This window comes from Varanus komodoensis, unplaced genomic scaffold (assembly GCF_004798865.1).
Source record: "Varanus komodoensis strain SLA01 unplaced genomic scaffold, ASM479886v1 scaffold1, whole genome shotgun sequence".
Classification (NCBI taxonomy): domain Eukaryota; kingdom Metazoa; phylum Chordata; class Lepidosauria; order Squamata; family Varanidae; genus Varanus; species Varanus komodoensis.
The window spans coordinates 17906599-17920698 of NW_025335268.1; the positions used below are offsets into that span (position 1 = coordinate 17906599).

At 39.5% G+C, this 14100-nt stretch overlaps 1 protein-coding gene across 13 annotated transcripts in view; it reads right to left on the bottom strand.

Moving 5' to 3' along the window:
- Positions 1–14100, bottom strand: part of BIRC6 (baculoviral IAP repeat containing 6) — a 168147-nt gene that overhangs the window by 73783 nt on the left and 80264 nt on the right. For 10 of the 13 annotated variants that reach the window (XM_044453246.1, XM_044453079.1, XM_044452516.1 and 7 more), the window contains 10 exons: positions 13866–14066; positions 12919–13198; positions 11388–11644; positions 10962–11070; positions 8244–8465; positions 4769–5549; positions 4009–4152; positions 2089–2230; positions 1428–1559; positions 738–905 (listed from right to left, as the gene is read on the bottom strand). In XM_044453246.1, the coding sequence (XP_044309181.1) occupies positions 738–905; positions 1428–1559; positions 2089–2230; positions 4009–4152; positions 4769–5549; positions 8244–8465; positions 10962–11070; positions 11388–11644; positions 12919–13198; positions 13866–14066 (2436 nt within the window). The remainder of the gene's footprint in view (positions 1–737; positions 906–1427; positions 1560–2088; positions 2231–4008; positions 4153–4768; positions 5550–8243; positions 8466–10961; positions 11071–11387; positions 11645–12918; positions 13199–13865; positions 14067–14100) is intronic. The other 3 variants (XM_044452992.1, XM_044452843.1, XM_044452431.1) reach the window with 1 other exon arrangement.

A 14100-nucleotide genomic window follows, 5' to 3' on the forward strand; every position in this document is an offset into this window, starting at 1 on the left:
AGAATGGGACTGGTCAGCGGAGCTCCATTTTGTGAGCTCAGCTGAGTTGAGCCCTTGAAGAAATGAGCATTTTCATGTATTTTAGATTGCTTCATCTAATAGCTAGCTTCCTATTGTGCTACTGGCACACTCCACTACTGATTGATACCGTCCACTGTATTAGTCTGGATAAACATTTAAATACTACAATATCAACTACTTTGAAAATCATTATTCATCTCTAAGATATCAAAGCCATGAAATTCAACACAGTAGTTTCATGAATTCATCCACAGTGACCAGAGGCATTTATACTGCAGATCTGTAAGAGAACATGCCCTTAGAAATATGTTATGAGATCTACAGTATGATTATTTCAGTATAATTAGCAAATAACTTATTCCAGGTCAATGAACTCTCATTTTACAGTAGAACCTAAGTAAGTAGCCATATTCATATAATGCTCTAATACAGGGGTCTCAAACTCGCGGCCCGCGGGCCAATTGCCGGGACAGGTGGGGCACGGGGGAGGGGCCCTGTGGCCTTCAAAGTGCCAGCGGCGCCCAGGCTGGCCTCCGGGAGCGACACGGGATGAGCGGCCCACCACCACCATGGTGGTGGAATACTTGATGCAGCCCAGCCTCACCCAGACTCTACTTCCAGCGGCCCCCAGGTGAGTTTGAGACCCCTGCTCTAATACATTATGCACCTTAAGATACACAATAAACATGTTTTGTTGAGAAAACCTTAAATCTTACCTGGTAGCAGTTTATGATACAGATGAAAAACAGGAACACTAATAGTTTTGTTGGAAGTGTCACCTCCCATGGAGGAGCTGCCTACTTTATCTGCCATCACTCTCCCTCGTCTTGATGGTGGGCGAGGGGGTGTAGAAGATACAGCCCTTTTCGACTGAGATTTCAACCCTATAATAGAATTGAAGTATTAGTCTAAAGGGATCTCCAATAAAAATGGCTACTCATACAATTATGCAGCATAGTACCTGGTTTTAAGGTATCTGACAGTCTCTGTCAATACAGTTTTTACATGCCAGGGCAATTCCCTCATGGCCAGAAATGGTTGGCATGTGAACACTGCATAGATCATTGTTGGTGCATGGAGTAAGAAACCTTTAAAGGTGATTCAAGATTGTGTGGAAGTCTCCATGGCTAAATGCCATACCGAATAACCTATTCCTATCACCCACAGTCCTTTAACATGTACTATAATCTCTGTTTCAGTGACTTGCATATTCCTGTATTCTGACCAAAGAGGGTAGTGGAACTGGGATGACAGGCATTAAAACTGTTAAATAACTTAAACACTCTGGAGGACTTATTTGGAATTTTTCACTGAACTATGATTGCCACATCCTGGGGTGGTCCTCTACTCCTCACATCGTACCAAATAGATATGCTAACAAAGATGAAACAAACACACACTCATACCAGAGGCAACAACAACACTGTAATTGTCCTGAAACCCATTTTCTGCTTTAACTTTTTCTTTTTCTTCATAGTTCTTTTTTTCCTTGTCTTCTTTTTGCTCACTAATTAATTTTGCAGTTATGCTTGGGGTATCTAAAAGACAAAAAATACTTTATGTAAAACAATATTTTACAGCCCTCTCCACCTACTTTAACACATAGCCCTGAGTCATTTAGTGACGTGTGAGGAATACAGTTCTGGGGTGGAAATGTGTTGGATTTCCTTGGTTTAACTCCCTAGACTCCAGCCTACTTTCTCCCTGCCATAAGTCTGTCTTGCACTATGTGTCTGTGTGGGTATCCAGAAGGAAGCAAGTCCACAAAGCCAGCCTGCACACATGCTGCACTCACTGCCACTGTGCAAGGACAGCTCGGCTTTTGTTTTGCAGTTGTTTTTTGCAGGCTTTGTTACTTTGTGCTAATAGTTGTGTACACATTGTGTACTTTGTGAAAAGAAGGGGTCTGCTAGTGTTCCTGAGTGTTCATGGACCTGATCTTGGCTCAGTGCACTTCCAGGGCCAAGCACAGGAAAGAAGTCCAGCAAGTACAAGAGTTAGAACTTTCTGTAGACTCAGAAGTTATAAGCTTTCTATAACAAAAAGCCAGCTTAAAAAAATACAGACCATGCAACTTGCCTGATACACGATCAAGGACCTCGGCCAATGTTGTTGATACTGGTAAGAGAAGAGTGCGGAACTTGTGTCCTGCCCCATACATTGGGTGTTGAATAACATGGCTGGTAGCATTAATTCTACCTTTGTACAACTACAAGTTAGAAAAAATAAAACAGTTTAAGTGGTTAGAAATGAAATGTTATAATGGTTTCAAAGTGCTATAAACAACTTTTAGATCAGGTATGCAGAACTAGTTTTTTGGGGTGGGTGGGACAAACTGCTTCCTATCAGACCTTACACTGCCCATTTTGTCTTTTTCATTTGTTTCTGTCAGCATGAAGAGAAAGGTCTGGCTGGTGCAAAAAAGGAACAGGTGCACCACCCAGCAGTGCCTGAATCTGCTGCTCCACACAGCATTCATTGGCTCATAGAAACAGTGTGTACTGCATGAACAGATTCAGCTAGCAGCAGGAAAAGTATCTCTCCACACAAAACTTCTTGAGTTAATGGCTTTGGGCAGTGTGTTCTGAAGAAATTGACTAAGCCAACACCAGAAAGAACGGCTATAAGAGATTCAAAAGAAATATAGTAATATTATGTGGGGGTGGGGGATAGGCAACTTGCTCAGAAACAAACAGTAATTCTAGTGCATCATACCGAAAGGATAATACAAAGACTTTGGGGTTGTATGATTATTCCTGACAAAGGAACTCTATATCCTGAAACAATATTCCTTGTTTTACTGGTACCCAAGAGCATGCATTCTCTTTTCACACTTCGTATTGCTAATTGTGGAACAGCTTGCTCTTAAAGAGGAATTAAGTCGGTTGAATTCATGAGCAGCTGGAAAACCTAATTGCAATCTTGTGGTACTATCTCTTTTAAAACACTGGCAGAACTATCCTTGGCAGGCTCCAAAATGTTAAGGCTACCATTTGGTTACAAACCTGATGAATTCTACCTAAGAGTACTCTACATAAGAAAAATTTGTGGAGCCCAGAAAGTGACTGAATGAGTTGCAATAAGCTAAAAAATAATAGCTTCAGAGGATATGGGATGTGGAATCATTTTTAGGTGAGGGACCACACTGCTCCTCTACTGCCTCCTCTGTCAACTAGATATAAGATGGTATGGCTATTACCACTGATATCAGAGAGCTGTTGCACCTGGTTTACCTTTCTCCATACTGTGTTCTGTACATTTCCCAACATGAAGAAAGGGAGCAGCTCCCCCTATCAGCCTCCAAGTTTCTGGCTTTGCACAGCAAGAAACACAGCAAGAGCTGAGAAGAGTTGTTCCTCTCAACACCTTCAGGATTTCTGTGCTGTGAGAATGGACTCAGCTGATGCTGGAAAGATTAGCCACTGCTGCCTGTCACATCCCCACTGTTATCTCTGATCTAACATTGTCAATAATAGTGGGGATTCCACCAGAGAAAATTCCTTTGAGGGTGAAGCTTGGTTTCTGCCTCCCAGAGGAATCCAAGGAAGCTCTACAGGCCAAACCCTCTACACCTTTGTATGATTGGATCATACTTTATGACTGTTTGAACATACAAAAAGCAATGCTTGAAGAGGAACTGACTTCAGTTTAATTTTTCAATATAAACAAGCATGGCATTTCTAATCACAAAAAAGAAAGTACATACTGTAAAAAAAAGAAAGTATATACACATAAAATACAGCAAAGTAAAACGGCAACCCTCTAAGAGTGATTTTTCAGTCATTAGAGTGTTTGCCTATGATTGTAAAGTTATTCAGAAACTCTGTCTAATTTGCACACAGATGCATATACATCACTGGGATTGCAAAACATTGCTCATATTTAGATACCACCTCCTACTAGGGTGAAAATAATATCAAATCCTGAATCAACATTAAGTATGTTCAAGCCCTGGCAGTAGGTTGTGAGAGAAGAAAGGCAGCTTACTGGACAAGGTGACTGAAGGAACATAGTCACTTTTTCATCCTCTAGCATCAACTGCAAAAAGAGCCGTCGAATAAATCCTGAAATATTTCCAGATGTTGGGAGATTGCTTCTTTGAGGAGATGAGTGAAAGAGTTCACAGAGAACCTACAAAAGGAATGGAAAATATTTCAGAAATGTTTATTGAAGATATGTGAACTACACCTATATGGAATGGATCGACTGTATCTGACTGCATCCACCCACCTGCACAACTGAGATTGCTGATGGAATGCACTCATATTGCCTCCCTGCACACTACTCAGATCTGCTTTGGAGGGTCAGAGGACTCTCCAGAGAATATACAGAGGGGGGAATAGGGGATTGCAGTGAGGAGAAGGGAAAGTCTGTTTATGCAGCTGTTGTGGATGGAAACAATTACTTATGGTAACAATTAAAGTTTTGACTTGTTTGTCCTCACTGGATTTCAACAGTGTCTTAAAGCTAGGCTGACTGGACAAATGAAACTTAAGGGCTACCAAAAAGTTGCAAAACCCAAGCAACTATTTATCTGTTTATTTGTGCATGCATGCCCTAAACCAAGGTTTAGCAGTTAGCATCCCAGGGGTTGTAACTACTTCCCCCAGAGCTCATAACCATTCACCGCATCACTCCTTTCCAGTTGTTAGAAGAGAACAAATTGAGTACACCAAAATGCCCCACACAGTGCACTCTAATTTGTAGGGGCAGCCAACCGAATGTAGTAGGTCACCTGGTTTATTACCTGAGCCATCAGCCTCTGATTATTAGGATGACAAGAGATGCACTGCAAGAAGAATGCAACTGTGGCATTTTCAATTGCAGTCCTTTGCTGAGTGGTCAGTCCTGTTCCTGAAGCTGAAGAAAGTAAAGTAGGCCTGGCACTATTCTGCTGTGCTGTCATACCATGTCCTCCAGAAGTAGCACCAGAATGGCAGAGGAGAAATAAAAGTGCTGTCCACAGTGGGTTGACTTCAGATCCACCCAACCAGTCCTTCATAAGGTTGCTGTTCCCAACGTCTGTCAAAAACCTGAGAACAGGAGCAACTAAGTCTGCTGTGATGGGCATTTTATTAAAGTGCTGTGGAACATGGTGTCTTCTGAGCCTGTCCTGGGAATTGTCTGTTGACTGAGCACTGAAATCATAGGCAGAGGTGTGGTTAAAGCAAAAACTTGCAAGGCTTCTTACAAGAAGAGAGGGCAGACCTGAGTCCAACAGCTGTTTAATAGCTTCAGGAGACTGTGATGAGGCAGCCAGGGTAGCCAGGTGAGACTCTGTTAGTGCAAGAGGTGCTTGTGCGTTTTTTGAGTCATCTGTTAAAGATGAACTAAGATCCTGTTTTTTGCTGTCATCTGTCATAGACAGTCTGTGTTGCAACTGTACAGGGGGAGGAGTAATACCCATCCAGCCCATGAGTAAAGAAAAATAATTTGGGTGAATGTGGCACATTGAACAAAGCAGACTGTCAACAGCTTTCTTCAAAACCATATTGCAGGGAAGAGACATGGACCAATTAAAGAGAGACCTGAGGATGAGAGGAAAAATAGTTAGAACATAGGACATGCTCATTTCTACTCATTAATAAAAGGATAAACCTGTTGTTCAATTACTCTGCTTAAAGTTAAGTGCATAACATGTCAGAGAGGTCGTAGGGCACATGGCAAGTTTAATTGGCTTCTGATTATAGTTGAAAAAGAAAACAGCCAATATGCCAGAACTGTTTGTGGCATTAGATTCAGAAAACATTTTAGTATAATTCACAGTGTCCTTTGACATTCTCAGGACATGAACTAGGTTTACATTAATAACAAAGAAATTACTGTCCTGCAAGATTAATACCTTTCTGACCTATTGCAATTGAATAGCAGTACATCTAGACACAAAAAGTTCATATTAATACTTTCTTACATGAAAAGACCCACATATAAACAAGACTGCCACAAATTCTGAAGACTCCTCTGGAGTCAGGCAAAGGAAATGTCAGAGAGAATGTAAATTGTTGACTGCCTATCCTTCCCTTGTCCATGCTGATCATAGCCCTCCTTTTTCCTGTTTGTTTCACCTAAGGGGTTGGGATGGGAAGGAGTTGGAATAATTAAAGAAAAAATGATAAAAAGAGATGGAAAAAATCATTAGCAGCTCTACAAACCTCTTTCTTTCCCTGTCTTTTGAGACAGCCTTCAGAATTACCAGTAGTCAGAATACATTATATGCAGCTACTTTTCATGACTAGCTAGAATCTTAAATCAAGTAGGAAAAAACAAACAAGTTTATATTACATAGATCCTGGCGATCATCAACCCAGTTTACACATCATGGTGACAAAGCTTGGGTTAATTAATTCAAGATTTGCCAGGTCATATGCCACGCATAAGCAGGTTCCACTTTGCATAACACTTTGCATAACTATGAACTGCCGATTTGTAGGCTGTTGCATGACATGTAAACCTGGTCACTTTGGGTTGTTTATAGGTTAAACAACACAGAGTTAACTGACAAATTGTTAACTCTGATTTTTTTTCAGGTACTCATCTACCTAGAGTGTTGTGGTTTGCATGCCATATGGTCTATGAAGGAAGTGTCCATAGGTTGTTCCTGCATAGGTTGTTCCTGGAAGCAGCTCACAAATGGCTCTCTTCTCAGCAGGTTTTTCTTCTGCGACTGGAACTGTGACTTTCCTGAATCATACAACTAATTGCTATTGTTGTGACATGCAAACCAGGTAATTCTCTTTGATCAGGCAAATGATATATATCAGACACACTGCTTGGTCAGATCAATTAGACAAAATTTCAATGCCTAAGTGTTGTTCAGAGAAAATAATTTGTCTATGATACAGCAGTGATGAAATCAAAATCAAATGTGAAATGTTTCAATAAAATACTTCAAAAGATGTGTCATTTTAAACTGGAGTCTATGTTAGATAACACACATAGCGCTGTCAACTTTATATACTTTTATGCAACACAACCAAAACCATAAGAATGATGGGACCTAGCTATTCACAGATTTAGAATACACAGCTAAAGTTCTGAAACTGAGGTTTCTAAGAATAGCACCACTGCAATTTACAGCATTCTTGACTTCGGCATCCCTGTCAATGGGAACTATAGAACCAAACACTGCCACAACATTTAGAAAATTACTGTATTGCCAAAGGCTGAAAAAGATTCCTAGCTCTATGCAAACTCAAGAATTCTAAAGGTGATTTTATTGAATTGGCATTGATCAAATAAGCAATACATTTTTAACATATGGTAAAAGCACAGGAAAGAACAGCTCCAGATTTGTTTGTGGTAATTATTAGAAATGGACAGCCACTTGCTTTGCAAATATGTGCATGTGTTGCTTTCAGAACTTCCATTATGAACTTGTGGTGTCCAAAATGTATAAAACTGCCAAAATCATGCTACTCTTATGCAACTCTATGGTGCTATTGCACCTAGAATACTGTGTACAGTTCTAGTTGCCACACCTAACAATGGTATTGTTGAACTGGAAAAAGTACAGAGCAGAGCAACTGAAATGATCAACTCTTTGAGGAAAGGTTACAACAGCTGAGATTCTGTAGTTTAGAATAAAATAAAAAACAGACCCTGGGGCCATTCCATAAAGCTGATCAGGGAGGTTTAGGACAGATAAAAAGATGTGTCTTTACACAAGAGATCATTTGTTTGATTATTTATTTATGGCTTTAAAGGGGTTTTGAAATATTAATGGAGGAAGCTATCGATGCCTACAAGTCTAGATGGCGATACACTACTTCCAGTATTAGAGGCTGTGTGCCTATGTACATGAGTTGCTGCAGAAGTTGGACAAGAGGGTCCTGCTGCATTCACATCCTGCTTGAGGGATCCTGTGGCAGCTAGTTTTCCAGAATGTGGTGGGAATGCTGGGATGGATGGATAATTGGACTGATCCAGCATGGCTCTTACATTCTAATAGCTTTCAAGGTCATTTAAAATGTCACACTCAAGTCAAGTAGTCTGATCATTCAGGAAATACATTTTTTAAGATTGCCATACCTTTTTGTATTATGTTGTTTACATTCAAGTCCTTTTCTGGCACTCATACACTGGAATCAGTAATTTATTAAACTTCAAGTGGGAAAAAATCTGTAGCCCACTACTATTTTGTATAACTGAAGCTTAAAGTTCTTAGAATGACATATAATTCAAGAAGCAACATCAGGCACAAAACACTGGCTTAGACTACTTACTCAAAGAGCTCTCTGTTCAGCAAGGCTGGCAAGTCATATTCTACAAGCAATTCATAGCTATGCCATAAAATCGCTGCTACACAGTGCAAATGGGAAGGAGAGGGCATCAGAAGACCATACTCTCTTGTAGAGCTGTTTGGACAGATGTAGTTACTTCGAACACTTTTTTTCATAGCAGCAACTCTTGCTGAATCGCTGACCCACTTCAACAGAGCTTGAATTCTAGAAGATGGACACACTTTATTTATTTATTTATTTAAAACATTTGTATGTCACCCAATTGTGCCACAACACATCTAGGTGGCTCACAACCACACGATAAAAACACAATAAAAACCAACAACACATTAAAAACAACAGTAAAATACAAGCAAAAATACAAAACAAAGGTCATATATACCATTAGTTATTAAAATATTTTAAAAGGGAACTTTATATAACTTTGAAGAAAGAACAAGTAATAATGTGTTATAGACTAGAACTGGAGTGCAGGTAAAGTGCAGAATTTCAGCACACAAGCTAAAAACCCTCTAAATGGATGACACTAATATCATCCATCTATTGTGTAGCATTAAGCATTGTTTTCGCAAAGCTGACTTCATAAGACTAAACTTAAAGTAAATCAAGCACAGACTTTACAAATACAGTATTTTTTCCAGTTTTCAGACTTGATAATTGAAAAGCATTAGCTTAGTTTTTTTAAGCATACATACCAAACAGAGTAATCCTATGGTCCCTGGGTGAGTATCCTAAGCATTTAAGAATAGAGCAGATTCCCACCACCCCCAGGCCAGAGACAGTGATATGACCACAGGAAGGGGAAATCAGGTTTTTCCCACCCTCACTGCCAATGCTTTTCTGAGCTTGCAACAGCAATGTCAAAAGAGCTCAGGGAAGATAAAGGGGCAGGATGGTGGGAAGGAAGAGAGGTCGGGACCTGTAGGATCCTAAAGCCTCTCCACTGCCTGCCCTGCCCACACAACTTGTCACCAAACATGTAAGAAAAGCAGGAATAGGAGAAGCTTTCACCTCTGCCCTTCTCCTCCTCCTGTGCTGGCCTTGTTTTTGCAGGCAGGGCACAGGATAAAGAGAAAGCTCTGATCTCAAAGCGTTTTGTCTATCAACTGGCAATCTTTTAGGACTGCAGTCTAAAATTTTGGCAAAAGCTCTGTCAATGCCTTGACAAATAACTTGTAATGGGGGGGGGGGGGATTTTACTGCCCAGAAGGCTTTGCCTATTGAGCAGCACAGAAATGAAATCAGCTAGAACTCTTGAATATATTTGCCTTGCACAATAATTTCAAATTCTTCCAGCTCCAAATGAAAACTGTGCGACGAGGAGAAAAGGAAAAAGGAGTCCAGGAATTGCTTATGTATGAGAAGAACCATTTTAATATCACACACACACCTAACAGTCAATTTGCTATGGCTTCTGTTTGCTTGCCATCCCCCACTTTCAGGAATGTGCCCACTCATTATGTTCTAGAGAACCTTGGAGAACCTCTTTCACCCAGAGGGCAGAATTTCATTTCCAAGAGACTCTTAGGGGCTATGTCAGTGTAGCATGGCATGAAATTAAAAGGGGGTGGGGGCTAAAAAATACAAATACCTACCAGCTCATACTGCCAGTAACTAAGTTTTAGTAGAAACATTTCAACATTTTTTAAGAGTTGGGGGAAAATGAAAGCCAATGCTGAGAAAACACCAAATGATTGGTTGTTGGGGTCCACCTGAGGATCCTGGAGGGGCATATTTGGCACCGCAACTTGAGGTTCCTCAACCCTGCTCAAGTGTGTACGCACACTCCCAGTATTCCAAGCTTTTAACCCTTCTATTTAATTCCATTCCTATGAAAACCAAACTCAGAAGGAATCTGCTACCCGTACCTTGGCTTAGGCTGAATTCTACTTGTACTCCAAAACCTCACATTTACCACTTTCCACTGACAGGTAGGTACCCACTGTATGCTCACACCCTATACATGTGCACCGAATGAATGTGTTCACATTAGCCAGCGATGAAGAGAATTTTTACCTATTATCAGCCTCAAGATATTGCTATTAATAATTCATATGTAGTATACAACAGAACAAGGAAAATAGGCAAACTATAAAATTTACACCAACCACAAAATACATCAAATATGAAACACTACCAAGCAAGTATAATTGCCAAACTAATTAAAAAAGGGATTCAGGGCAACACAGCAGACATTTTAATAGTGGCTGACAAAAAATTGCAGGGCTTCCTGTTACCTATTTACCTTAGTGCACAAGAAGACATATAAATTAGTTGAACACCCACAAAGAAGTGGGGTATTTATTTATTCCATTTTTATAATGCCCAATAGCTGAAGTTCTTTCAGTGAATCTCTACAGTGTATTTCCACATAGACACACACAATTTCCCAGCAGAATTCTCTTAAAACAACTCTCAAGTAATGCTGAGGGAAGTACATTTAATTGTGCACTTGAGAAAGTCCTCCTGTATTAGGGAACTTAGACAATGCATCAGCTCAACTGTATTAGGGAATGTTACCTCTTGAAAGCAGGATGCTAATAGATTTGGAAGGTTAGGTGGGAAAAAGCAACAGCATGATTTTCTTGAACAAGACAGCATAATTTGTACAGAGATGTTTGCAGAACACACTGAAATTTCTGCAGTCCATGTAGCTTACATTTGTGCATGCATGCATTAAAAACAAAGCAAGCTGTTTACCTATCTTTTGTTCCAGGGTCCTGAGTTGTCCCAAGCTGATAAAGAATGTCAATTGTGGAATCAGAAGATAAGCCATTTAATCTTCCAAAAAGTAAGGGACTGTTCAAATCTTCCCACATAAAAGAAAAAGATATATTTTTAATTAGTGATATGCATTGAGAAATATTAGTTTTTAAGAGCACAAAAAAGAAAAGCCCAGAAGTTCTTTTTTTTAAATGTTAATCTTTATAGTTTCAAAGGAAGCTTGGGAAACTTAAGCATCTTACAAGATGTAGAAATTAAAATATACTTATGTTCAAATTACACAGTTTCTAAATCCATGCCATTTTCCTGATATGCTAAATGATTTCTTTGAGCACAGCAAGACTGAATCTCTTCAGGTTATATGATGGTTAAAACTGGAAATAAAGCAAACCACACTCTTACCTGTAGGATCACTCCCTGATGCGGAGCAGTTTCTTAAAAGAATGTCTATTAGTTTTAGGCCTATTTTGGTAGACTGAAGCCCAATTTTTACAAGCACAGCCTCAATGTTTGGAGAATGCATGCCACAGTATGGAGACATCAGCAGAGCAGCACATGTCTGCAAAAGGTTGGCAGTGGGTGCTGCAGCACTGGCCATCATTCCTTCTAAATCACTTATGTGAGTGAGACAATGATGCAACAACCTTAACCATCCAATGCTGGAAAAGTAAGAAGAGAAATTAAAATAGAAAGAAGGTGTCCATGTTGATTCAGTATAAAGAGTTGCAAAGCTTTACAATAGAAACTCTGAACAAGGAAGCTAGAAAACAAAGCAATATCCCAAATTTATCAAGCTCTTATAATCAGAAGAATACGGAAATCTTTTCTTAAAATGGGGGATAAAATGCTTGTGTTCAGATTCTGTCTAGTATACTGTGTTTATAAATGGACATGATATATATTGTTATGAGATCCTGTATGTGACACTTCTGCCAAATGGTAAAGATGCAAGCTAATCATGCTTTCTATTGGAAACCAGGAAATTCTGAGAGGCTTGTAGCTCCAGTAGCCTCTCAGTGCTATCAGAGGGCTTTAGTGACACTGACTGCTGGGAGCCCACTGAGGGAAGCATATTTATGTTTCCCCCCAAATCTGAAGCTAGACCTTTCTACATCATATGAGAAGATGAGTACCATGCAGCTTCTGCCACTGCTGAAAAGGGGAAAAAATTAAAAGCCAAATAGCAAATGGTCAGTTTTTAGCTCAACTGAGAGCTACAGTTACTGTGATACTAGTGACTCCTTTTAATTTCTTTTTAAATTTCTCCAACCATACCCATAGTTATATCCCTGCTGTACATTATGCTTGTACAAATTATGAGGAAGTGCAAACACTATTTTTTAAAAACACAAACTTTAAAAAACTGCCTAACACAAAAGCCCTTGCAACTATTTGTCTGAATTTGGCAGACCTTAGAAATCCACCAACATTTAAAAATTATAGCCATTTTTAGATTTCCCAATTCTACTTTAGAGACTGCTTCTAAGGCTTCATAAAATGAATAAAGGTTAACTTTGAGCACAAGGTGAGGTACAATTTCTATCTGAGCCAGCAAGATGGGTTCCAAAGTTTTTTGTTCACAGCCTTAAAAGCTTAAGAAACATGGGTGGAAAACTGATGGCCTACAAAATAAATCTAGCCTATCCAGCCTTGGCCTTTTCTGTCTGGCTCTGCCTCAACAAGCCCAATTGTTCAAGCCCAACCTTCCGATTGTGATTACTCTTCCACCAAATGGGAGACTTATTTCAATCCTAACTGGCGCACAATTGGAGACTGCAGTTGCATGTGATATGAGGTTTGTGTATGTGGTTCAGGCCACTTTTACTCTGGTTTCACCTAGTGCTTGCATGAAGCCCCCTAAGGTTAGTTATGGGGGAACATAACCAGTGAAATTTCAGGTTGCTTACTCTTGTTATCTATTGACAATGCATACCTTGTTTTGGATACCTGGTCTTCAGAAGGAAGGAATGGATTGTTGACTGTTGCAGATGATGTGTTACCAAAGGCAGTAAGTCCCAGCAATTTAATCTGAGAGAGACCCAATGTGCTAGCATCTCGTGGGCGGTGAAGGCGAAGACAAACAGCCGAGGCGACTTCAGCTTTTACGAGTTGTATTTTTATGTAGGTAAGACCACTTGTGATAACAGGTGTAGACAACGGCAACATGTTCACTCCATCTGCACTTATTTCAACAGATACTGATGAAGGGCATGCTGTAAAGACACAGAGATACCTCTAAGACCTTGGTTATAACTTGAAGTAATCAATTTCATTGCTTTAAAATTGAGTGCTGCTTTGAGTGCCAATCTGGGTAGAAAATCAGGGTACAAAACTAATAAAAATGGAAAATAAATTAAAAGATTCAACAGATGAAACAATAAGAACATGCTGTATATAATAAACTACCACCAGCTACAAGAGCTTATGATGGAACTGACCAAAGAGAGAGACTCTGGACTTAAGTGGTGTCATAAGTGGCACCTAGACTTGGTAAAATTGACTGGAAAGTGATCCAGTGGTTTCAAATTCAAAGTACAAATTAAGCTTTTCTGATTTTTAACGGAATAGAGCTCATTAGGCATAATGTCTGATATTATTTAAAATTCAATAATAAAAATTCTGAAAAATAAGGTTATATACTATTACATTCATTCATTATTCTTTTTATAAAACTATTTTGTTTTGCTTGTTTTTGCAATAAAAACATTTTTATACTATGCAATATATGCCACGTGATAGTCTATAGATTTATAAGACCAAGTTTGCAACATCTGAAGCAGGCTGCTGTTAACACATTTGTTATTTACTGAAGTGTTTGATAAGACTTCAAAATGTTCCCTTTACCTTCCAAGATAAATGATGTACTCTAAATATACTTACTTGCAAGGGATGCAAGATGAGGCTGGATGTGTATTTCTTTTAACAGCACTGCAGCGGGAAGATGAATTGTAAGGTCACACCAGGCTTCCTCAGGCAGGAAGATATAAGACCATGCAGCAGATCGAGCTCTTCTGTGTGGTGGAGTCGCCTGTAGCAACACTTCAGCAGGCTGGGCAGTAGGACTGCTTGATGTGATTGAACCTTCAAAAATATTTGCCATTAATATAGCTGTGTC